The 26,091-nt window shown below is 45.6% G+C and overlaps 2 protein-coding genes and 1 long non-coding RNA gene across 4 annotated transcripts in view; 2 read left to right on the top strand and 1 right to left on the bottom strand.

Annotated features, from left to right (window-relative positions):
- The window catches only part of CERS5 (ceramide synthase 5), a 38,721-nt gene extending 27,779 nt beyond the window's left edge, over positions 1 to 10,942 (top strand). Inside the window, exons 10-11 of one of the 2 annotated variants that reach the window (XR_013836027.1) lie at positions 2,306 to 2,403; positions 9,712 to 9,841. Coding sequence is in view for 1 of the 2 variants with exons in the window: in XM_079966408.1 (XP_079822534.1) it covers positions 9,712 to 9,864 (153 nt within the window). In the remaining variant the exon portion in view is untranslated. Of the gene's footprint in view, positions 1 to 2,305; positions 2,404 to 9,711 lie in introns of both variants that reach the window. The other variant, XM_079966408.1, reaches the window with a different exon arrangement.
- Positions 10,943 to 14,151: 3,209 nt separating this feature from the next.
- On the bottom strand, positions 14,152 to 17,790 carry COX14 (cytochrome c oxidase assembly factor COX14). The gene is made up of 2 exons (XM_079966445.1): positions 17,681 to 17,790; positions 14,152 to 14,576 (listed from the first exon to the last, which is right to left on the bottom strand). The coding sequence occupies exon 2, from the start codon at positions 14,569 to 14,571 to the stop codon at positions 14,395 to 14,397; it is 177 nt and encodes a 58-aa protein (XP_079822571.1). The 5' UTR covers positions 14,572 to 14,576; positions 17,681 to 17,790; the 3' UTR covers positions 14,152 to 14,394.
- A 35-nt stretch (positions 17,791 to 17,825) lies between these two features.
- The window catches only part of LOC307210509, a 15,047-nt gene continuing 6,781 nt past the window's right edge, over positions 17,826 to 26,091 (top strand). Inside the window, exon 1 of the long non-coding RNA XR_013836041.1 lies at positions 17,826 to 18,006. This is a non-coding gene — a long non-coding RNA (uncharacterized lncRNA). The remainder of the gene's footprint in view (positions 18,007 to 26,091) is intronic.

Genomic DNA, 26,091 nt, shown 5'->3' with positions numbered 1-26,091 from the left:
ACCTAACAGTGCTAGGGGTAAACAACTGCTAAAAAATACAAGTACAGTGGTGCCTCGCAAGACGAAATTAATTCGTTCCGCGAGTTTTTTCGTCTTGCGGTTTTTTTGTCTTGCGATTTTTTCATCTTGCGAAGCACGGACTTTGGAAAAGCTTCAAAAAGCACCAAAGTCTTCAAAAACCTCAAAAAAGGCTATCAAACCGCGTGCTATGAGTTGCTCCTCGAAGTGAATGCACGGTTTTAAGAAAAAGGAAACAAACTCGCAAGACAAAGGAAACAAACTTGCAAGACGTTTTCGTCTTGCAAAGCAAGCCCATAGGGAAATCCGTCTTGCGAAGCAACTAAAAAAAAAAAACCCTTTCGTTTTGCGAGTTTTTCGTCTTCCAAGGCATTTGTCTTGCGAGGTACCACTGTATGCACCAAGAAAAGCTTGAAACAGCACCATGTAAAATCTGTCCATATAAACAATAATGCACAAAGTGTGCACAATACGTTTTAATAGGCATCAGGGAGTGGCACAAAGCTAGGCAGAGCCTATACAAACTGGAATAATGCTTGGCATTCTTAGCTCCCCCTTCCCACACGCTTTCAAATCTGTCTTCTCAATCCTAAGCACTTTTTAAAGATGTAAATTGTAAAAACAGATATTGAGTTGCTGGATTCTGTATTATCACATACCAACCCTTGTTAGTGGACATAGGAACACTGCACTGAAAGGCTGGAGGGCTCTGGGTTTTTTGTTTTAAAATGCAGTGGCATAGAAGGAATGTTCTGAAATGAGAATTGATATTGCACCGATGCAGGTCATACTGATCATAACGCAGGAGGTTTGCCTATCCTTTGTGCATATTGCTCTCCAGTGTAACATTCTGGAGCATTTCTCCGTATATTCCACTTCACTGTTCTAGTTACTAAAAATGGGGATATTTAATTCCAGGAGCTGATGAGTGTGTCAAATACACCCAGCAGAAGGAAAGGTGATATTGAAAGGCCGAAAGGGCCTTGCTGCTAAACTCCTCTTTGCTTTGTAGCAGTGAGTGCTCCAGGCCCTTACCTGCAGTGTTGCTGAGCATAGGTGCTAGAACTGACTCTTAGAAGCCGCTCCTTTAAGAAGCATTGGAAGCCACTACATTGCCAGAACTTAGCTTGCCTTCACTTTTTTTCTGAGGAGGACATTGGCATGAAGGAGGACAGGTAGCTAAGTTTATTAAGACCTCTGGCTCTCAAAGTAGGGCTTGTGTTTAGCCTGCTATTGTGTCTGCAGGGCTTTGTGGGAGGAGGAGAGGCTATAGTTTTATGTAGGAAAGAAGTGAAAACTACTTGTTCTTATAAAAGTGGCCATGGAAGCAGATTTTGCAAAAGAGAGAGAGATAATTTATCTGAACAATTCAGATTCAGAATCTTAGCTAAATACTATATATTTACAGAAATAAGCAGTTCTATATTATTGGGCAGGGACGCAGGTGGCGCTGTGGGTTAAAGCCTCAGCGCCTAGGGCTTGCCGATCGAAAGGTCGGTGGTTTGAATCCCTGCGGCGGGGTGCGCTCCCGCTGCTCGGTCCCAGCGCCTGCCAACCTAGCAGTTCGAAAGCACCTCCGGGTGCAAGTAGATAAATAGGGACCGCTTACCAGCGGGAAGGTAAACAGCGTTTCCGTGTGCGGCTCTGGCTCTGGCTCTGGCCAGAGCAGCGATGTCACGCTGGCCACGTGACCCGGAAGTGTCTCCGGACAGCGCTGACCCCTGGCCTCTTAAGTGAGATGGGCGCACAACCCCAGAGTCTGTCAAGACTGGCCCATACGGGCAGGGGTACCTTTACCTTTACCTTTTATATTATTGGGCATTTGCTTTCCTGTAGAGCATTTCAATGATGCCTGAGTACTTTTCTTTCTGCATATTCAAATAACCCCAATTTCTTCTCTGCCTTGCAGCTTAGATACTGCGTCTTTTCTTTTCCTGTGTTTGTGTCTTAATTACATATATATTTGTGGATTGAATCTAGATGTGCCATGAGTAGAGCTGGGGAGCAAACAAGCCGGGTTGAGGGTAGCCTTCCAGAATTACTTGGGAAGTAGTGCTGAAGAATGCTGGGGAAGGGGAGAATCAGTAAAATTTGCCCATTCCACTTTTCTTTAAACAAGATCTTCAGCTGGATCTCAGTCCCTTCCATGAACGGAAGGGGAAGTCTGGATCTCACCCATGTTTGTTTCGTTCATTTATCTGCTGAGTGGCTATAGCTGATTTTCAAGCTTGGGGTATCTTGCAGGAGACCTGCATCTCTCCTCTCCTTGCTTTTCTCTCCTGATCAGGTGACCTAGTCAGGGAAGGACTCTCCTCTGTATTCTTCATTCTCTCTCCCTCCTTTCTCTGTGCCAGACTGAAGCTGGATCTCTTCCTCTTCTTTTATGTAAGTGCAATCTGCTATTGTGGCAGGTAGAGGGAAGCGGGGGGGACTACCTGTGTCTAAAATGAGTCTGAACACTGTTTAGCCTCAAACCAGCTGTGCTTTGCAGGTTTCTTTCAAACAGTTGTTAGTTAATCTGAAAACTGCTCACAAGAAAGTCAGGTCTCTGATATTGACGTAGGTGGCTATAATCTTTGTGTGCGACCTTCATCTGTGGACCTTCAGCTCTGTGGTTCATCTTGCTAGTATTTTTTTCAATTAAATCTTCCTTTCTTTGGAAAGGAAAATATAGCATAGAAAATTAAGGATGTCAGAATGCATCAGGTAATGAATATTCGCTCTAAAAACACATACTTTTTTAAAAAAGGCTGAATAAAACAGCATGTAAAATTTGAAAACCTAGTTCAGTTCATCTGTTGCTAAAATGAGATTGTTTGTTTCTCTCTGGAATGTTATGAAAATGCCTTTGGTAGGTTTTATATATTTTGTGGTTTTATATTTTGATTTTGTTCCTTGAACCGCCCTGAGACCTCTGTGTATAGGGCAGTATAATAATAATAATATTTTTTAAAAATATATATATATATTAGATAGTAGGTGGGTTCTGTTGGAAAAGTGTTGCATAAGGCCTGAGCAACCACCAAGAAAATCTCTGCTTGTCCCTACTGTGGATGCTGATGGAATTTAGCATCATGAAGCCAGACTTCATGAAAACCTACATGGTCAGTCCTTATGGATCTGGGTCATTTACAGTTTTCAGAGTTAAAATCAGCACCATTTATAAATGGATATACCTTGGAATCTGGGATATGGAGAATTAAAAGCCTGCCACATAGTATTCCTAGTCTTCACATGAGGAAAACCATTGCCACAAATGGCTATAAAATATAACACAATTTTTGTTAATTATTCCTGCCTCCCATTTATATTATGATCTTAAAAGCATTTGGTGGCTATCAGGCAATATATATTTGCAGCTCTTGAGAAGTGGGCACCTACAGTTGACACTGTCAATCATTAACTTGTCATTGGTAGGTGCCCTGTCATCCTTTCCATAGGGCTGTTCAAAGTCCATATGCCTAACTGTAATCAGGGGTGTGGATAGCTTGAGCACACCTAGTGCGCATTAGGCGCAAGGGTAAAAATCCCAAGTGTTATGTAAATGAGTGCTATTGGTTGCAGGCTCACAAGTGGAGGGCCTACCCTTGACAGCTGCTACAGCAGAGATAGAATAATCTGTATATAACTATGATGTGAGCGTTTCAGCCTTGTTTGCAGTAACAGCCGGTGCCTTTACTGTTCAGTAGTAATCTATTGCCACCTTGTGGCAAGTCATGTAAACAATAAATACGAAATGGACTGTGAACTTTATAGGACCTGGGTGCCAGTCTGCATGAGGATTTTTTTCAGGCTGCGCATGGGTTCTAAAACACTTGCCGCATGATGCACTAGTTAATCTGTACCCTTCCTGCAGTTTCTCCCTATTGGTTCTGTGTGTTTTCAGAGCTGTTCTGTTACGGGTGGTGGTGGTCCTTCTCTCTGTGTGCTGGTGCTTGTGGTGTGTTGTAGCATCACACTATAATATTTTCAGTGGGAGTGTCTTAAAACCTTAAAAACATTTCCCACCCCCCAGCTTTTTCACCTCACCTTTATCTTAACCTTTGGTTGGCGGAAGTGGGCAGGAAATTATCTGCCATTTTCATGTACGTTCCTGCATTTCACAGCCATTAGCAAGCAATAGAGAAGGCAGCCCTTTGTCACAGTGTAGACGTGAGAAACACACACACACACATACACACACACACACATACACACACACACACACACATTTTCTACAATAAATGAAGCTCTGTAAAGTAGTACTTTATTTCCCTCCCCCACTTTAGCTCCTTGAATGTTCACCTGCACTATTGCGCCAGTGTTTACAAGGTTAAAAATAAAAGGCCACATGAGGCCCCCCCCCAACGCCACCAGCCACTAATAAGCTACTTCCCACTGTAATCAGCGGCATGGGATTATTTTTAGAGGAAGAAGTGCACAGTGCCACAGTGTGCTGCCACCACTATGCCTCAAGGACCGCATCTCCCCATAAAAATCACCCCAGACCTCTGCGTTCATCATCTGAGGCCCTTCTTCATGTGCCTTTTCCACGTGAGGTCTGGAGGGTGACAACATGAGAACGGGCCTTTTTTATAGTGACTCCCCGTTTGTGGAATGCTCTCCCCAGGGAGGTTCGCCTGGCACTTTCATTATATATATTTTTAGGCACAAGGCGTTTCTCTTCAACCAGGCCTTTGGCTGATTAAATGTGTCTGTGGGAAGGGGGAGTTATCATTATTATTATTCACTTCTGTTTTTATCTTGTGTGAACCACCCTGAGATCTTGTGATGAAGGCCAAAATAATAATAATAATATTGTTCCAACAATGAAAAGCTGTCTAGGGCAGATTTTTGCTAGTGTAAGTGTATGCAAGCTTTTGAGTGTTACGTAATTCTTTTTTTACGTAACGTAATATAGCATGCGTAATATAGCAGGAGTGGGTTCAATAAATATTATTGTACCTGTTTTGCATGGTATCACGTCACCCAGGAACCACTTACTGAAATACGTTCTTGTCTCTATTATAAATATGTGGGTGTGTGTATTCAGTTATGAATATATAAAGAATAAACTTACATAGACCACAATCACAGTTCAGCCTGGACCACTGGTTGAATGCAGCTCTCCAGTTCTCTCTTCATCCCTCAGGACTCTCTGGGGCTCACGTCTCTCCCCCCCCCTAGCTCCCCCCCTCTACTGGGCCTGCTCAGTGCATGCCTTCCTCAGGTGGTCTTGCAGGGCCAGAATGTACCCTTGAACTATTATAATGTCTCTTGCTGGCATGCCTTGATGTGTGTAAACCTCTAGCCACAATGAGGCTGGAAGTAGCTTCCTTTACAGAAGGTAAGAGTCGGACCTGTTGTGCTTTTGCTTCTGGTCCCACCTACCACTGCCATGTGGCCCGTGGCTGAAGTCCCCATCCCTGTCATTGAGGGAAAGTCCGACCTCTTCACCACTTGTCTGGTGGTTTTTTTTTAATATATGCTTACCTGCTTTAATATATGCTTACCTGGAAACACCATTTCTGTGTGCTGCGCTGGTGCTGGCTCGCCAGAGCAGCTTCGTCACACTGGCCACGTGACCCAGAAGTGTCTCCGGACAGCGCTGGCCCCCGGCCTCTTAAGTGAGATGGGCGCACAACCCTAGAGTCGGACAGGACTGGCCCGTACGGGCAGGGGTACCTTTACCTTTTTACCTGGTTAATACGCCTGATGGATGGCAAGATTAGACTTGGGCTAATTCTGGTCATGTGAAAAGTACTTGTAGTATTTACATTTCAGGAGATATTCCTCTTGGGCTATCCTTGAAAGAATGGTATTATCTGTTTAAATTGTTATCCATCAGAATGAGTAATGTTTGTAAGACTATGTGGCCTTTTTCTTGAAGAGCTGAGATGTATTCTGTTTGTAGGGTGAACCTCTTCCCATCAGCTTTATGATGTTCCCTTGTAGCTCAGGTGTGTTTAGTGACCAAGCAGTCAAATTTCCTGCCCTGGGAGATCCATCTGACTTCCTCTTTAATTTCATTTTGCTATTTCCTTTAAATATTTCACATACATTTTATAATATCCTTGATATATTTTCATTCTGGCACCTGGTTAGTTATTTTTTGAATGTCTTATAAAGTTACTATTTTATTTGCTTTAAAATTTAGATTCTTGGCCCCTTGAACACTTTTCAGAAATTGGAAAGCAGCGAAGCAAATAATTTATTTTTTAAAAAATTATGCGAAGAATGGAAATGCATTAGAAATAATATATTCCATTTCCTCCCCCGCAATGTTTCGAGGTCCAAAAGTAGCAGCCACAACTCCTGCAAAAAAGCATTTCTGATCTTGGTGGAAATCTGCCCTTCCAAAGGAAGCTTTCACATAAATTTGGCTGGGGCATGTTCCACAGGGGGGGATGCACTGGGACAACCGATCTCAGTGATCACGGGTAGGAGGAGGAGTTACGCTAAGACTAGACCATGTCATTACAGAGGGGGCAGGTTTAGTCATTGTCTGAGGACTATTCCTGCCTCCGGGTCTGGTCCTGACCGGATGGATACTAGAATCAGCAAGGGATACCCACATGACCTGAAGGTGCTGCTGTGCAATGCCAGGTCAATGATTCATAAGACCACTGCCATCCATGACTTGATCATGGATGGAGGACTTGACCTGGCATGTGTAACAGAGACTTGGTTGGATGAAGCAGATGGGCCTGTCCTTGCCGCTGCTTGTCCACCAGGTTTCTCTTACGCACAGCAACCCAGGTCATGTGGGCGGGGAGGGGGGGTTGCAGTGATTTTTAGGAAGTCATTAGTTTGCACCAGGCGTCCTATTGGGAAGACCCAGTTTTCTGAGTGCATGTTCTGGAAGTTGGGCAATAGGGGCAGTACAGGATTCCTTTTGGTGTACTGACCTCCCCGCTGCACCAAGGATTCCCTGCCCGAGCTGCTTCAGGTCGTGGCGGATGTTCTCCTGGAGACACCTAGCTTGGTCGTCCTAGGGGATTTTAACATCCATGCCGACACGACCTTACAAGGGGTCACTCGGGACTTCGTGGAAAGCATGGCCTCCATGGGGCTGTCCCTGAATAAGTCTGGCCCAACCCATAGCCGCGGACGTGCCTTGGACCTGGTGTTTACCTCTATGGATGTTGGTGATCTGACACTAAGTAAAAGCAAAACGAAAGAAGTGCCATGGTCAGATCACTTCCTGGTGCAACTGGACTTCTCTGCGACCCATCCCCTCTGCAGGGAGGTGGGACCAATTCGGATGGTCCGCCCCCGCCACTTAATGGATCCAAATGGTTTCCAGAGAGTGGTAGGGGATGCTTTATCCCATGTTGATGGCCTTTCAGCCGATTCCCTGGTGGCCCGCTGGAATGTGGAGTTAACCAGGGCTATTGACTGTTTGGCTCCGAAGCGCCCTCTCCGATTGCATGGAGCCCGGACAGCCCCGTGGTTTTCCACGGATCTGAGGGCAATGAAACAATCGTTGAGATGGCTAGAGCGCCGGTGGCGGATAACTCATTCTGAATCTCACTGGACACAGGTTAGAGCTCAACGTCGAGCCTACCAAGTGGCCATAGCGACGGCAAAGAAGAATTTCTTCACCGCCTCTATTGCATCTGCAGAAAACAGCAGCAGGAGACTTTTTCAGGTGGTTCACAATTTAGCGGAACCACCTGCAACATCGGGACCCAGTACGGGCCACATGTTCTCCTGCAATGATTTTGCAAAGTTCTTTACAGATAAAATCACTCAGATTAGGGAAGAAGTAGACTCCACCGTGGGAGCAGGGCCGGGGCGGGAGAGTGCTAGAGTTTTGTCTAGTCAAGTTGAGTGGAATCACTTCCAATCTGTTACCTCCGAGGATGTGGACAGGCTGCTTGGACGAGTGAAACCAACCACCTGTCTCCTGGATCCTTGCCCATCCTGGCTTATAAAAGCTAGCTGGGAAGGACTGGGCGATGGGCTTCGTGGGCCCTCCGTGAGGGAGCCTTCCCAGACCCACTGAAAGAGGCGGTTATTAAACCGCTTCTTAAAAAACCATCTTTAGATGCGGCCACGATGGCCAACTATCGCCCAGTCTCAAATCTTCCATTCTTGGGCAGGGTGATTGAGCGAGCGGTTGCCGAACAACTCCAGGCACGCCTGGAAGAAGCGGACCATTTGGATCCCTTCCAGTCGGGTTTCAGGCCTCATCATGGGACTGAAACTGCCTTGGTCGCACTGGTTGATGATCTCCGGCGGGCTAGGGACAAAGGTGAGAGCTGTTTCCTAGTTCTGCTGGATCTCTCAGCGGCGTTTGATACCATCGACCATAAAATCCTTCTGGGCCGTCTTGAGGGGCTGGGAGCTGTGGGCACTGTCATACAGTGGTTCCGCTCCTTCCTCCTGGGCCGTGTTCAGAAAGTGGTGATGGGGGATGAGTGTTCAGACCCCTGGGCTCTCACTTGTGGGGTGCCTCAGGGTTCTGTCCTCCCCCATGCTTTTCAACATTTACATGCAGCCGCTGGGAGAGATCATCAGGAGGTTTGGGCTGGGTGTTCATCAGTATGTGGATGATACCCAGCTCTACCTCTCTTTTAAATCAGAACCAGTGAAGGCGGTGAAGGTCCTGTGTGAGTGTCTGGAAGCGGTTGGAGGATGGATGGCGGCTAACAGATTGAGGTTGAATCCTGACAAGACAGAAGTACTGTTTTTGGGGGACAGGAGGCGGGCAGGTGTGGAGGATTCCCTGGTCCTGAATGGGGTAACTGTGCCCCTGAAGGACCAGGTGCGCAGCCTGGGAGTCATTTTGGACTCACAGCTGTCCATGGAGGCACAGGTCAAATCTGTGTCCAGGGCAGCTGTTTACCAGCTCCACCTGGTACGTAGGCTGAGACCCTATTTGCCTGTGGACTGTCTTGCCAGAGTGGTGCATGCTCTGGTTATCTCCCGCTTGGACTACTGCAATGCACTCTACGTGGGGCTACCTTTGAAGGTGACTCGGAAATTACAACTAATCTAAAATGCGGCAGCAAGACTGGTGACTGGGGGCGGCCGCCGAGACCATATAGCACTGGTCTTGAAAGACCTACATTGGCTCCCAGTATGTTTCCGAGCACAATTCAAAGTGTTGGTGCTGACCTTTAAAGCCCTAAACGGCCTCGGTCCAGTATACCTGAAGGAGCGTCTCCACCCCCATCATTCTGCCCGGACGCTGAGGTCCAGCGCGAAGGGCCTTCTGGTGGTTCCCTCATTGCGAGAAACAAAGCTACAGGGAACCAGGCAGAGGGCCTTCTCGGTAGTGGCGCCCACCCTGTGGAACGCCCTTCCAGCAGATGTCAAAGAGATAAACAACTACCTGACATTTAGAAGACATCTTAAGGCAGCCCTGTTCAGGGAAGTTTTTAACGTGTGATATTTTACTGTATTTTTGGTTTCTATGGAAGCCACCCAGAGTGGCTGGGGAGGCCCAGCCAGGTGGACGGGGTATAAATAAATAAATAAATAAATAAATAGGGCTATGTAGAAAAACTGAGGATACCTGCTTCTTTGTTTTCTGTACTCTGTTCTTTTCTGGTTGTTCTTCACAAACTTCACAACTAAATTTGAAAACTGTACCATCTAAGCAACTAATAGCTAAGTGTAGTATGGTGAATGCTACACTGAGTGCTTAACTGATTTTCAAATTAGCTCTTATATTTGTGGTAGACTTACTCTGCTTCTTTCTGTCAGGTGTCAAAAGATGAACGCAGTGATGTCGAAAGTAGCTCCGAAGAGGAAGATGTGACTTCAAGCAGCAGGAAAGGAGTCCTTAGCTCTTCAAGCAATGATACCAGTCGGATTAACGGCCACATAACTAGTGGGCAGTGGGCAGAAGAGGAGTAAGAACCGGCAGGGAGGCCTCAAGAAAACACAGACTTGTGTTCGAATGACTAGATATGTCTTAACTCCATATCCCCAAGAAATCTTTACTTATGCCGGCGCTTTGCCCCCAAATCCTCCAGCAGTTCTGAAACAGGCACATCACAGTTTTGTACCGAAGGAATCTAGTTGATTGCTAGTGCAAAAGCTATTTCCAGTTTCACATTTTAAAGAAATTAAGCCATTTTGCATTTAATGGTATCCTATGTTTGCTGAAGCGTGTGAGTGAGAGAGAGTGAGTGAGAGGTGGGGGAGGCTGTTTTATTTTATAGATCAACTGAAACTTTGAGAGAAAGTATTCTTGCAACAACTCTGAAGGTTCGGATCTCAAACAGGTTCTGCCTCTCAATTTTTAATTGCATTCCAGGGTTTTTTAAAAAAACACTGTGGCCTGGTCTAAGCTGATATTCCATGCTCCTAGCAGCAAGGACTAAAGCTGTGTCCTAGGGAGTCTGGGATGTGCCACAGCTAGGCATAGCAACCTGGTGGTGGTAGAGACAGGCCGACTGACCAATTTGCTTATTTGTTGTTGGGATCCCATTTGCTAATAAAGTTTTACGTCTGCTTGTTTGGGTGGGTGGGAAGACAAGGCTGGCGTTCATTGCTCCCCCCCCCCCCCCCGAGTGGAGTAGTGTCTCCAAAGTCTTCATTTTGACTTCCTAAAATCACCTGTTTTTCCTACGAATGCTATGGGTTTTGAGTCACATAGGAATTACAAGGAAGAGGTGGATAAATTTGTGTACTAGGATAATAGGCATGGATGATCCGGTTCTGCTGCCGACTTTTCCATAGACGCTTCTACATTCAGAAGAGAAGCAAGCATGCCGCCTGTACCTGCTTCAGAGTCTTTTGGTGAGATGTCTGTGGGATAAAGAGGTTGCCACACAAGGGCTTTGAGTCCCTCCCTCCCTTTTACTAAATGGTACTTCAGGGGAGATGAAAGGCAGCAAAGTGTTGTCATGAGCAGGACTTTGAAAATGCCCTGAGTTATTATCATTTTATACTATTGTTTACTCTGATTAAAAATAAATTTGCTTGAAAAGTTGGGTCTGTGAATTTTGCTTTACTGAGGAAGGTTGTGTGTGTGCATTCTGATTTTAGGTAATATTCTGCTAACGTGCTAACGTTGCCAAGTTACACAGGAGCAGTAGATGGTGCTTGAAATTTGAACGCTGCAAAGCAAGTAGCATGTTAGTGGTATTAATTCTGTGGGTACTCTTAGCTGAGCTAAACCCATCCAGGTTTGGAAGATGTTCAGCTTCCAGAGAGTTGCTGATTCTCCCAAATGGCCCCTCTTTCAATCTAGGAACAACCAGGTGTACTTCCATGGAGCATGTGGGGTCTACTTGTATGTGCACGTGTGTTGGCCGTATTGTGTAGGTGTGCCACGTGAAAGCTCCCTGCTCTCCTCCTGGGTTTGGTATTAAAACTGAATTATTGAGTCATGAAATGATGCATGTCTAAAAAGTGTGTCACTAACATGAGAAGTTTGGAAAGCTATGCCTTAGAGTAATATTCCATGTTACAGTTAGCAGTCACCTTTATGTCTGCTAGATTCTTTCTGAACTCTGTTAAGGTGTGATGATCTTGTTTTACAAGCTCTACAACCAAGAAATGGAGCCAAAACCTGCTAATTACTATTTTATAGTATTGTTACAGGGCCACCAAATGATCCTGGGTTAGAAGAAAACAGCTGCTGCCCTAGATAGTCCAAAGAACGTTGCCTTTTTCCATTTGACCTCTGTGTCATTCATGTATCAATTTATAACAGTCATATCATGGGTGAAGGACAGAGGAAATCAGGGGTGGTACTGTTGCCGCTTCTTGTGACCTGCACAAGCAGGAAGTAAGGGTGCAACTTTTTCTTGCCATGATTGTTCTCCCTCCCATTGACTTCAATGGGGATATTAAAACTACAGTGGTGCCCCGCAAGACGAATGCCTTGCAAGACGAAAAACTCGCTAGACGAAAGAGTTTTCTGTTTTTTGAGGTGCTTCGCAAGACGAGTTTCCCTATGGGCTTGCTTCACAAGATGAAGCGTCTTGCGAGTTCTTGCAAGTTTGTTTCCTTTTTCTTAAAGCCGCTAAGCCCTTAATAGCCGCTTAGCCTCTAATAGTCATGCTTCGCAAGACGAAAAAACTGCAAGACGAAGAGACTCGCGGAACAGATTAATTTCGTCTTGCGAGGCACCACTGTATGTAGATACCAGGTCTGGCATAGTTTATGGGACTTAGGACCCTGTAGTTCCATAACATCCCTGCCCCCCACTGCAGGGGGGGCACTGCAGCCCATTTTGCCCCACCACCACACAAATTACTCCTTGTGTGTGTCTCCCGCTCACCAGCTGGGTTTTCCCAGCTACTCTGAGCGGCTCCCAGCAGAAAAGTAAAAACACAATAAAACATCAAACATTAAAAACTTCCCTAAACAGGGCTGCCTTCAGGTGTCTTCTAAGAAAAGTTTTATTGCCAGTTTAAATAGGAAGCTTCCTTTTTTCTGGTTTGAGCTATCTTTCATAATGCTTATGCATACTAACATGTGTATAGGAATTGGGAGTTTTACAGAGCGGTAGTTGATATATAGTTATTAAGTTTCACAGCCTTTAGGGCCAAGCTAGTTGTTAGAGTAAGTTTTTGGCTGCCACACATACTAATTCTTACCTCCTCTGTAGCATCTATTATTTTATTGAAAGTATTTTTATATGCTATTTAAAATATTTTTATACTTTATTGAAAGTATTTTTATACTTTAAATATTCCACTTTTCAGCCAAAAAAAGGCTCCCAGGGCAGTTTACTGCTATCAGTGATAAATCAGTTTCTATTCTCACGCTTTCTATTCTATCTGAAGGATACAACACAAAAGGAAAAGGGATTAGGAATAATGGAAGTTTCTGCTTTTTTTCTTGTACGAAACTCTCAAGGTACAGAAACCCTATTGGTGAAAGGTTAGCCTTTGCTGTCGTCACGTTGACTTCCTAAATGAGAAGCTTCTAGCCATTTATATGACTTTTTAGTGGGAAGGGTAACAGCAAAGGATCAATGAGCATTTCTAAACTATTTTGGCCTAAATCATTATTTCACAAAGGGGAATTGGCGGCAACTGGCAGAAAGACATTAACAGCTTACTGAAGGCGTGAGATAACCACTATCTAGCAGATAATCTACATGTGACATACCTAAAAAAAGAACACCCTGGCCTTGACAGTTCTGAACACTATTCTGTTAGGTTTCTGTTATGCCACTGTGCAGTTCTTGGAGTCACAAGACTGTTGACATTCCAGACTGTTGGAAGTCTCACGGGAGACGGATGTTGAAGTTACTGGTTTCCTGTTTGTTCCTGTTGTTTTCTGTCTCTCACAGAGAGCAGACGCATATTCTTTTCTGTCCTGCGTAGTCAGAAATAAAGCAGCAATGTAGCACATATTTCTGGCTCTTCTGCTGCTGTCTGGGTACTCTGCGTAATGGGGAACGTGCCTGAAGTCTCATTCAAAGGCTTAGGTCGTTAATCAGCGCCGGAGGAGTAGCCTTCACAGCTCGGTCGTACGGAGGCTCTGACATATTCCTCCCTCGGCCCTATATGCTTTGTAATTAGTAGTGTCTGCTAAACTATAGCTACCCTGGAGCCATGCTGTTTGACACACCATTTCACCATACCTTGATACAATCTTACTTTACAGCAGGTGGAATGAAGCCATCCTAATCCAGCCTGTGGTAATGAGAATTTTATTTCTTGCCTAATTTGTTCTTCGCGAACTCTTTCTTGCTTTTATTATTATTTAGAAATGAAAAGACAGTGGCCAGACAGTTGCACAGCAGATGGTATAATTGGATTTGCAATAACAGAAGGGCAGACTTCTCATTTGCTAAAGTAGGATCAGAGAATGCAACATCACATTCAAGATTATTTTGCTTTTGGCACGGTTTCTATTTGGCAATCCTCACATCTGCAATTGTCAGATTTTCTCTTTTCACATGTCTTTATCAGAATATGTATGTCAAGGCAACATGATTTATTCCCACATGGAAACACTTGTTGACCTAGATGTAAAGACAGTGAGATGCACCTTTGCTTTAAAACTTGAGTAGGAAATTAGTAAATGGAAACAGAGGAAGTACCACAACACCCACCCGCAAATCATTTGCAAACTTGTAGGCTCAGCCAGAGCAATCCTGTGGCAAACTGTGTTTATCCTCATATTGTTTTCCTTCTTTAAATGGACAGGAGGATGTAAAAATAAAGAGGGAAACAATTCTGTGAACACATCTTTTATAGTTAGATGCTGCTAGCAGTGTATATTTACAAAAACAAGCCACATATGAAACATTCAATTACTGCTGAATTGCATAGGTGTTTCCATCCTTTTATACATCGCACCCTGTATTAGTGATTCTTCATGGCGGATTCCAGGGCTGCATTTTCTGAAATGAGTTTTTATTGCAGCACACCAGTCTTGTATTCGTTAAGCATCCTATGTCAGACAACAGGACAGTGTTCAGTCCTTAACTGCTGCATTTATTTCCTGCTGCTCAAGCTGCTTCAGCAAATTCCTCCTCTGGAAAAAGCGATATACTCTGACACTACAGAGGTAGCCACCATACAAGGTAAGGAGCATCATGGACCCAGAGAATGCTTTATAGCCCAAGTCAGCCAGCCGCTTTGCAGAAGCCATTATTGCTGTGAAGAAAGCAAAGGGGGGTTAGTATTCAGAAAAGTTTTTAATGTGTGACATTTTAATGTATTTTTAATCTTTGTTGGAAGCCGCCCAGAGTGGCTGGGGAAACCCAGCCATATGGGCGGGGTACAAATAAATTATTATTATTAATAACTCGATTTGATCATTTACATTGTACCTGAGGTACAATCAAAGTAAGGAGTTGAACAGAAAAGCACATTTTAGCAATGGTAAAGGTAAAGGTACCCCGACCGTTAGGTCCAGTCGCGGACGACGGGTTGCGTGCTCATCTCGCCCTATAGGCCAAGGGAGCCGGTGTTTGTCCGCAGACAGCTTCCGGGTCATGTGGCCAGCATGACTAAGCCGCTTCTGGCGAAACCAGAGCAGTGCACGGAAACGCCGTTTACCTTCCTGCCGGAGTGGTACCTATTTATCTACTTGCACTTTGACTTGCTTTTGAACTGCTAGGTGGGCAGGAGCAGGGACCAAGCAACGGGAGCTCACCCCGTCGCGGGGATTCAAACTGCCGACCTTCTGATTGGCAAGCCCTAGGATCTGTGGTTTAGACTACAGCGCCACCCGCGTCCCCTTTAACTATGTAATCAGTATCTAAATCAGTATCTTTTCAGTATCTAAAGAGTGAAAGTGTTTTGGGGGAAACTGGTGGTAGTGATGGGGAGAATATATATCCAAGCTCCTATTTCTCTTCTTGGTTTTTTTCAGTGCACACTTGCACATTGCTGTGAACCCAAAAGTGGCACTTAAAGAGGCAAGAATGGCCCCCCCAAAAAAGGTGAAAATGGCATCTAGCAATCCTACAAGCTTTTGCAAGTGCAATCCCAGGAGCCTTTGTACTGACCTTTGAGGCCTGTGGGAGTTTGAGCAAAGAGGTTTGGAGGGAGTCTGATAAATGCTGCTGGTGTTTTTTAAAAAAGGGGTTACTGAATTTCTAGATGAGCAAACATTTCCAAGTATAATATTGTTTAGGCTTGTTAAAGACGTAAGTCTTAAGCAGACCCAGAGAGGGAGAGAGATTGGCTCAAGGTCAAGTGAGCTTTATGGCTAAACAGGAATTTTAATCTGGGTCTCCCCAATCTAGGTCAAATACTCTAACCCAGGCATAGGCAAACTCGGCCCTCCAGATGTTTTGGGACTACAATTCCCATCATCCCTGACCACCGGTCCTGATAGCTAGGGATCATGGGAGTTGTCCCAAAACATCTGGAGGACTGAGTTTGCCTATGCCTGCTCTAACCCACTAAACCCTGGATTTTTTGGGATGGTTATTGCATAGCATAACATTTGTTATGATTTACCCAATTCTTTTCTACAATGCAAAAAAACAAAAAACCCAAGCAACTTAGAACAGAAATACATACTAATACAATTAATAAGAAATACATATTTTAAAACTAAGATAAAAAATGTTTCTGAATTAGTAATTAAGATGCAGTAATTCAGATGCGGGGGGGGAGGGAGTACCCTTCCAGCCCCCCACCCCCAAGACTGGATGCCCTCATACAACCAAAACAAGAACAGGATCCACAATATCAATGCCCACAAAAACACCTGGGAGAATAAAAATGTCTCAGTCCAGCACCAAAAATATGAAGAAAGGTTGATGGCAGCTAAGCTTCCCTGATGAGAAGCAAACTGAGGAGGGGGCCTTACTGAAAACAGCCATTTTCTAGTTGCCATCCCATCAAAAAGACCTTGAGAAAGGCATCAATTAGTTTAAACCCAGAAGTCTGAATTGGGCTTGGAAGCAAACTGACAGTCTCTGCAATGAGACAGAATTGGTCTGCGTTCAGACTTGCCTGGCCCAGTCCACAATCCAGCCCATCATAGGGGGACTCTGTTGCCACGGAAATCACCTTTGCCCCTGGGGACAGTAAGGAATGCAGGAGCCATGGCCATGCACAGCCTTTAGCCCTCCCTCACTATGGTTGCCGCCTTGGTTCTGGCAAAATGTAAGAGTGGGTGGATGACTTTTCTCCCCCACTTCTGGTGCTGAAGTGACTTCAATGCTGATCTTTTCTGTGAACCGCCCTGAGACCCCCGGGGCATATATATAAATCCAATAAATAAGTAATAAATGACAATAAACTCAGGGGTCAGCAAACTTTTTCAGCAGGGGGCCAGTCCACCATTCCTCAGACCTTGTGGGGGACCGGACTATATTTTGAAAAAAATAATGAATGAATTCCTATGCCCCACAAATAACCCAGAGATGCATTTTAAATAAAAGCACACGTTCTACTCATGTGAAAACATGCTGATTCCCGGATCCTCTGCTGGGTGGATTGAGAAGGCGATTGGGCCAGATCCAGCCCCCGGGCCTTAGTTTGCCTACCCATGCTGTAACCTCTGAAAGATATGCAAAGTATAATGTGTGGGGAGCAAGTGTAGCTACCACCCTGACTACTCTAACAAAATGCATTTAGCATCTGCTGAATATTAAGTGAATTGGTAGATTCCCTGGCCAAAGGGTTCACAACCTGCTTGGGGGGAGGGGAACCATCCTGGATTAGATTAAAAATCCACCCAGCAGGCCTTAGTTTGCCTACCCATGCAATAAAGCAACCCGTTACAGCCTAATAACGGGATGACCTCTCTGGAATGTGTGTGTCGCGTACGCGCGCGCACGTTCACACATTGGAATTTGTCAATCTGCCACCCAGAGCTTAAATCGGCGACCTTTCACACAGCTTTCCAAACACACGCATTTGGAGACGACCCCCTAATTTGGCAGAGAGGGAGACGACCTGAAAGACAGGACAAAGCGGTCTCAATACAGGACGTAGGATCTGACCCCGAAATATGGGGGCAATCCTGCATTATACAGGCCAGGAGGCAACCCTGTCCCTCAGGGAAAGAGTGGCCCCGGCTGCACCTCCGCCTGTTTAGCCCCAGCTAACAGCGTCTCATCAGCTCTACTGAGTTGGTTTTCGTCCATAGAGTTCGAAGGGGCCCCCAAAGGTCATCTAGTCCAACCCCCGCAACCCAGTCTCTTACCGCTATCTATAAAAATAAAATAAAAATGCCATCCCTCCCTAAGCCCTGACAAGTTAATAAAAACAATATAATGCCTGCCCCAAGCACTCACTCGATTCACCGCCGCCTGGCGCAGTTGCGAAAACTACCCTCTCCTTCAGCTTCCTTGCTTGCGCGCGCAGCTGGCGAGGGTTCACTTCCGGGGTTTTGGCGCACGCGCGAAGGGCGCGGTTTCCGGATCAACTGCTCCCGGCCTCTCGCCCCTCCCGCGCGCAAGACCAGCCGCGGCGCGTCGACATAGAGCTGGGAAAAAGGTAAGAGTCGCGAGTCCGGTGTTCCATGGCGGGAAACGCCCGTGTCCGTTTTGGCGCACTGAGGAAGGCAGACGAGTGGAGATGGCGGCGGCCGGGCGGCACCCACCCAATACATTGAGAAAAGGTACGGTTTCCCCTCAGAAGTTTGCAGGGAACGGTAGGTTTGGCTACAATTCACAGCACCCTTGACAAACGGCTGTTCCCAATGTTATTATTCTTTTTTTTTTGGGGGGTGGCCTTTGGAGTTGGACGTACCTGCCACAAAAAGAGCCCCGAAGTTAGCAGAAAATACAAAATAAAAAAAGCTCTTTGAAACTCTTCTTTCGTGTGGAAGCCGTTTCTGCTTTAGGGGTTTGAACCGCGTGTGCCAAGGCGACTGCGTGGCTGAAGGCCGTGGCAGCCCTGCAGTGTAGTCCCCTCGGCCCTTAGTTGGGTACAGCAAAACTTGAATGCAAGAGGATTCCGCTCAGGTAATCCGCTTTGGAATTAAGGAACCTTTTAATGAGGGTGGAAGAAGAAAGCGCAAAATATGGTCTGAAGCTCAGTATCAAAAAAACGAAGATCATGGCCACTGGTCCCATCACCTCCTGGCAAATAGAAGGGGAAGAAATGGAGGCAGTGAGAGATTTTACTTTCTTGGGCTCCATGATCACTGCAGATGGTGACAGCAGCCACGAAATTAAAAGACGCCTGCTTCTTGGGAGAAGGGCAATGACAAACCTAGACAGCATCTTCAAAAGCAGAGACATCACCTTGCCGACAAAGGTCCATATAGCTAAAGCTATGGTTTTCCCAGTAGTGATGTATGGAAGTGAGAGCTGGACTATAAAGAAGGCTGATCGCCGAAGAATTGATGCTATTGAATTATGGTGCTGGAGGAGACTCTTGAGAGTCCCATGGACTGCAAGAAGATCAAACCTCTCCATTCTGAAGGAAATCAGCCCTGAATGCTCACTGGAAGGACAGATCCTGAAGCTGAGGCTCCAATACTTTGGCCACCTCATGAGTAGAGAAGACTCCCTGGAAAAGACCCTGATGCTGGGAAAGATTGAGGGCACAAGGAGAAGGGGACGACAGAGGATGAGATGGTTGGACAGTGTTCTCGAAGGTACCAGCATGAGTTTGACCAAACTGCGGGAGGCAGTGGAAGATAGGGGTGCATGGCGTGTTCTGGTACACGGGGTCTTGAAGAGTCGGACACGACTAAACGACTGAACAACAACAACAACAACAAATCCGCTTTGTGTCACCGCCACCTGGGTTCCAGTTAATGCGCACGTGGAGGCATTTCAAATGGTGAAAAACCAAAAATTCATCCTGGGAAATGATAGCTAACAAATGGAAAAGGATGTTTTAAACAACGTTTGTAAAAAACAACAACCCCACAACCCTCATCCGTTAACTTTTCTGTTGAGGTCATGCTGACTATATACCGTAAGTAGGGCCAGGAGGAGCCTGGGTTTCATTTTCTCTTTCTAGCTTCCTTCTGGTGTGGACTCAGTGCTGGATTTACGTATAAGCTAAACAAGCTATAGTTTAGGGCCCCACTCTCTTGGGGGCCCCCAAAAAATTTAAAGGAAAAAAGCCCCTGGATGTACATTTCCAAAATATAAGATCAAAAACAAGTAAAGTAAAACCTACATACAGCAACAGTGTTTTGTGTTGGGTAGGCTCCTATTTGTTATGTGCAAATGACTTTAGATACCTATTAGGTACATAAATTACCATATAGCATATAAGGGTAAAGGGACCCCTGATCATTAGGTCCAGTCGTGGCCGACTGGGGTTGTGGCGCTCATCTCGTTTTATTGGCCAAGTAGCCGGCGTACAGCTTCCGGGTCATGTGGCCAGCATGACTAAGCCGCTTCTGGCGAACCAAAGCACGGAAACGCCGTTTACCTTCCCGCCAGAGCGGTACCTATTTATCTACTTGCACTTTGTGCTTTTGAACTGCTAGGTTGGTAGGAGCAGGGACCAAGCAGCAGGAGCTCACCCCGTCACGGGGATTCGAACCGCCGATCTTCTGATCGGCAAGTCCTAGGCTCTGGTTTAACCCACAGCGCCACCCACGAATAGCATATATTCAACACTAAAAACAGCAACAATTTGTTGTTGACAAAGCATAGCTGGACATATAAAGGGCCTCATTACCTTCAGTAGTTTAGGGCCTCATCAAACCTAAATCCTGTCCTGGGTGTGCTATATATAGTGTTAATGTTTAGACTTACTGTAAGTTACTGTAAGTTTAAATTAAGTCTGCTGCAACTGGATTTCTTAAGGACTGTGCCATTCCTGAATGTATTGGATTTGTGGCCATTTGCCTTCAGTAGCAGTACAGCTCTGCTGGATGAAATATTAATTGCCTCTGGTCTATTTTTTGGGAATCCTGCAACATGTTTAAGTTTTTAATTAAAGGTTGTAATTAAGTTTAATTTTATACGTTGGAGTTCTGCTCCGGATCAATATTGAGTAGAATTCCATGACACTGATACTGTAATCAAACAGTCAGTCGCACTTTCCCCACACAAAACAAATACATCTAATCGTAAATTCCCATCTTTTCCTACTAGCAGGGTGGGCAATTAGCTGCTGATCAATAATAGGCTAAAACCTTGCATTTCTCCACTGTTGTTTAGGTTCCCCCTAAAAACGGTGGCCAAATGAACTCAGAAACTGAGTTCTGTATGCAAGTCTATATGTTAGTAGTCTAGTGCTCTACTTCACTGTTTTCAGTTTTCTAGATTCTCTCCCCCCCCCCCCCCCGCCCATCTTGGGCAGTTAAAAGGATGTCTTGACACCACGGTGCATGCTGGGACGTGTAGTTTCTGTGTGGCTCTTCCTCCTTTGGTGAGCTGCCTGAACCGTGTCTAGAGACTTGCTATGCTTCTGCAAGCGTGACTGCATCATGTGCTTTTAGACCATACCCTGGAAAGGGTTGCTGCAAGAAAAACTTTCGAGTACTTGGGAAAAAATATTATTAATGTAGATTTAACATATCTCTAATGGAAGCAGCGTGGGACGCAGGTGGCGCTGTGGGTTAAAGCCTCAGCGCCTAGGACTTGCCGATCGAAAGGTCGGCGGTTCGAATCCCTGCGGCGGGGTGCGCTCCCGCTGCTCGGTCCCAGCGCCTGCCAACCTAGCAGTTCGAAAGCACCTCCGGGTGCAAGTAGATAAATAGGGACCGCTTACCAGCGGGAAGGTAAACGGCGTTTCCGTGTGCGGCTCTGGCTCGCCAGAGCAGCGATGTCACGCTGGCCACGTGACCCGGAAGTGTCTCCGGACAGCGCTGGCCCCCGGCCTCTTAAGTGAGATGGGCGCACAACCCCAGAGTCTGTCAAGACTGGCCCGTATGGGCAGGGGTACCTTTACCTTTAATGGAAGCAGCAAACCTAGTTGTACATGGACACAGTGTAGCCCAAACATCTTATTAGGCCTATGTGAAGTAAAATTCGTTCAAAGCACTTTAGTAATAATAGTCAAAGCTAAATAGAAATAAAGTTTTAAGAACCATTTAAGCAAAGAAAGGCTAAAAATACTGCATCTTAGTACAGTAATACCTCCATGAACGTCCGCCTCGTCTAGCATCCATTCCGGCGAATGTCCATGGCAAACCTGGAAGTACCGGAACGGGTTACTTCCAGGTTTGCCGCTCGCACATGCGCAGAAGCGCTAAATTGCACTTTGCACATGCGCAGAAGCGCAAACTGCTCCGCGTGCGTGCACAGACGCGGCGTTTTGCCCTGTGTCCTTATCGTATAGCGGCTGTGGCTCTGGAACGGATCCCGGTCGCCAAAAAGGTACGACTGTAATTGCAAAACCAGCATATTTCAGAACACTATGGGAAGGAAGAAAATTGATTTAGATCCCAATTATAAAAGACTGAAGTGTTTTATACTTTAGCTAATGGGGCCTCCTGCTGCAGCACAATTTCTGTTCTCATCCTGAAGCAAAGTTCTTAACCTGAGGTACTATTTCTGGTTTAGCGGAGTCTGTAACCTGAAGCGTATGTAACCTGAAGCGTATGTAACCCAAGGTACCACTGTAATAATAATAACAGTACCCCACCTATCTGACTAGGTTGCACCAGCCACTCTGGGCGGCGTCCAACATATATAAAAACATACTAAAACATCACACATTAAAAGGATAAACTCCCAAAACACTCAGCGGCTAACTTAAAAAGCAACATTAGCAGACCACAACAAAAATCATACACTTTCCTGCTAAACTATTCTAGGAAAGCAGATGTACAAGCCCTCTTCCAGGGGTGCCCACAACTTTTTTTTTCAGTTTAGGTGATACCTCCCCCACCCCCACATAAAGATTTGAGCTGATTTGCTCTTGCGGGAGTGGAGAACCTTGTTATGATGGAGAGGTGCAATAGTTAAAACTCTGCTGGCCTGGGCTGCCAGCTCTAGAGCTGCTATTTATAGTTACCCTAAAATGTTGCTGACCTTGCCAGCACAGGGCTACTTGATATGTCTCAAGATCTGTAGGTGGCCGAGAGGAAAGGCTGCTCTGACAGCTGACCAAGCGTAGCCTTTGGGTGGGTTAAGAAAGGACTTAGGGGAGGAGAGAAGACTTCTGCATACTTTGCCTCAGCTACCCAAATCTGGTGCCCCTGTTTAGCCTGAGCCCATGTATGTTTAAAAAGGTAAAGGTAAAGGATCCCTGACAGTTAAGTCCAGTCGTGAACAACTCTGGGGTTGCGGTGCTCATCTCGCTTTACTGGCCAAGGGAGCCGACGTTTGTCCGCAAACAGTTTTTCCGGGTCATGTGGCCAGCATGACTAAGCCGCTTCTGGCGAAACCAGAGCAGTGCACGGAAATGCCGTTTACCTTCCTGACAGAGCGGTACCTATTTATCTACTTGCACTTTGACGTGCTTTTGAACTGCTAGGTTGGCAGGAGCTGGGACTGAGCAACGGGAGCTCACTCTGTTGCGGGGATTCGAACCACCAACCGTCTGATCGGCACAGCGCCACCAGCGTCCCTTCATGTATGTTTACTTGGAAGCAAATCCCATAGTCAGTAGACTTTACTCTCAGGTAAACATGCTTAGGGCTGTTGTTGGGAGTACTTAACTAAAGCTTGCAAACCAGCCAATTGCACTAGTAATTAGGAGCTGGTGCTTTGTGTTCTTGTGTACCAACTTCCCAGTCACACAACCACCACTGTTATCAAGGAGAAACTACCCTGGAATTTTAAAGGGGATTTCACGTTGGCAGTCTGAAATTTCTAACTGTGCTCAGAGTAGTTCTCTCTTTACCACTTTGGGTGAGGGGCTCCCAGACTTCTTCTTTTTTATGGTGCATGCATTTTGATTTGCCATGACAGTATTGGATTGTTTCTATGTGATTATATATAATAGTGCAAATGTTTCAGGGCTGGCCTGTTGCATCCTTTCTAATCAGGGCATGTCCTGTAGCTTCCTGTTGAAATCCTATAACTTTGCATACCACAATTTTTCCTCTTTATTTTTTGGAGGGGGGATGCTTTTGTTGTGCTGTAGTGAGCTAAGAGTGGGAAGGTGTCACAGAACCACTGATAAAGCAGAATGATGTGTGGATGATCTGTAATAATAATAATAATAATTTTATTATCTATACCCCACCCATCTTGCTGGGTAATGAGCAGCATGTTGCAGTCAATGGCATGTGGCAGAGTATGCCCACAATTAAATAATAATAATAGCCTGGAGGTGTCTACAATGGTACCTTGGGTTACATACGCTTCAGGTTACATACGCTTCAGGTTACAAACTCCCCTAACCCAGAAATATTGCCTCGGGTTAAGAACTTTGCTTCAGGATGAGAACAGAAATTGTGCTCGGGCGGCGCAGCAGCAGCAGGAGGCCCCATTAGCTAAAGTGGTGCTTCAGGTTAAGAATAGTTTCAGGTTAAGAACGGACCTCCGGAACGAATTAAGTATTTAACCTGAGGTACCACTGTATCTAATCTTAGTTTCTGATTGTACCTTTGTGTCTCTCCCAGCATGGCTTTCAATTTTTTAAAGAAGTGTTTTCTATTTCTTTTCCACCATAGAAATAGTGAAGGAGTCTAGCAGGAGCCAAATTTTATCTTCTTGGCATCAGTGTTCGCGCTTGCCAAATAAGTGTCATGTTGTAGCTGAGTTCATTGCAGGCATGGCGAGTTGTGTCGTTATTATGTGAGACAACACATGGTGAAAGTTGTCTGCTCCTCAGAGGAGAATAGGGTATTCTCAGTAGTTCCAAGTAGCACCAGACTTAGGATGATGCAGGCGGTTCCCCCACACATTAAGCCAAGCCGAAGGGGCACAAAAGAATAATAACTGGATAGCTCAGTTGGTTAGAGCATGGTGCTGATCATACCAAGGTTGTGGGTTCGATCCCCGTAAGGGACAGTTGAATATTTCTGCATTGGACTAGATGATTCACAGAGTCCCTTCCAACTCTACAATTTTATGATTCTGTTGAGAAGATCCATAATAATGCAACTGCACCAAAATGATTTTTTTGTGAAAATAAGAAATATTGGCAGGGCAGGCACCAGATTTCATCCTCACTCAGAGCACCATATTACCAAAGCCCACCCCTGTGCCAAGCCTCTGTACCAGCAAACCCCAGTAAAAAGTATACCTTCACTTACACTGGGCCTGTCCCTTCTTAAAACTGAGAACAGCCTTTAACAGGCTGCTGTGCTGGCAGAACATAACTCCAAATGGCAAAGGGGAGAACTTTTTATAGCAACTGTAAAGGGCAGGGAGAGTGCCATGTAGACCTAGGAGACTTTCAAAGAGCAGCTCACCCAGTTTCAAGCTGTACACAGTTTCTACCAAGTGAATGCGAGTTCTCTGCCATATCGGGATTACTTTCTTCTACTTGATAGTACAACTGGGAACCACTAAAGGTTAGAGGTAACCAGATGCAAAAGAGAGATAGGACACCTGTACCTTTATGGGAGGAACAATACACTCTCGTGATGTTAATGCTGCGAGCTCCTCCATTGTAGGCTCAGGTTGCATATATGCGTAAATAAGTCATATATCATAAAGACACTACGGTCTCCGCGGTCCCTCATTCCAAGGAAACTGAACCCTGGAATCTTGCACTACTTGGAGGTTGGGGTGGTGTGAAGTTTGCCTGTTTCTTACACCTTGCTTTACTGAGGAAGGTTGTGTGCATTCTGAATTTAAGTAATACTCTGCACAGTAGATGGTGCTGGAAATTTGAATGCTGCAGAGCAAGTAGCACATTAGTGGTATTGGTTTGTAGGTACTGTTAGCTGAGCTAAACCCATCCAGGGCCTTATGTCGGTCTGGAAAATGTTCAGCATCCAGATAGAGTTGCTGATTCTCCTAAATGGCCCCTTTCAGTCTAGGAACAGCCAGGTGTACTTCCATGGAGCACGTAGGGTCTACTTGTGAGTTGGCCTTAGAGCAGAGTTTCCAAACAGTGTGTCGCGACATGTTAGTGTGTTGGCAGCAGTGTGTAGGTGTGTTGCACAAATGCTCCCTGCTCCCCTTCCGGGGCTGGAATTTAAAGATGTGTGATGTATGTCTCCTTGATAGTGTGTTAGGCAGATGGCAGAAAGAGCTGCATCCTGAGTTAAAATGCATTGATTGTGGAATCGAGAGAGCAGAGGTGATGAGCCACCAAATGGCTGGAACTTCTTTTTGAAGAGGAAGGGAAGCTGATATATGAGAAGATGGATAATGCTTCCTGGAGAAGGGTGCAGGTATTGATATTTGCGGATTCCTCCCATCTCCCCCAGTAGAGAATAAACCATGGGTAGGCAAACGAATGCCCGGGGGCCGGATCTGGCCCAATCACCTTCTCAATCTGGCCCGCAGACAGTCCGGGAATCAGTGTGTTTTTACATGAGTAGAATGTGCCCTTTTATTTAAAATACATCTCTGGGTTATTTGTGGGGCATAGAAATTAATTCATTCCCCCCCCCAAATATAGTCCGGCTCCCCACAAGGTCTGAGGGACAGTGGACCGGCCCCCTGCTGAAAAAGTTTGCTGACCCCAGAACTAAAAGGCCCAGAGCCAGTGTCACCTTTGATTTGGGGAGTGGGAAATAGGGCCCTCTCCCATCCTTACAATTTATTTATCTTTAATTTAATTTTTTGGGGGCTGTCTGAATAGAAAGGTCACAGGGTGTCCAGTGATTCTGAGCATCTAATAAAAGGCACAGCGACTCCTGCCACTTCAGCAGATTAAGTTG

The sequence above is a fragment of the Podarcis cretensis genome (assembly GCF_951804945.1).
Source record: "Podarcis cretensis genome assembly, chromosome: 2".
NCBI classification, from domain to species: domain Eukaryota; kingdom Metazoa; phylum Chordata; class Lepidosauria; order Squamata; family Lacertidae; genus Podarcis; species Podarcis cretensis.
The sequence above is the reverse complement of the archived record's forward strand: the minus strand, read 5'-3'. Positions and strand labels throughout refer to the sequence as shown.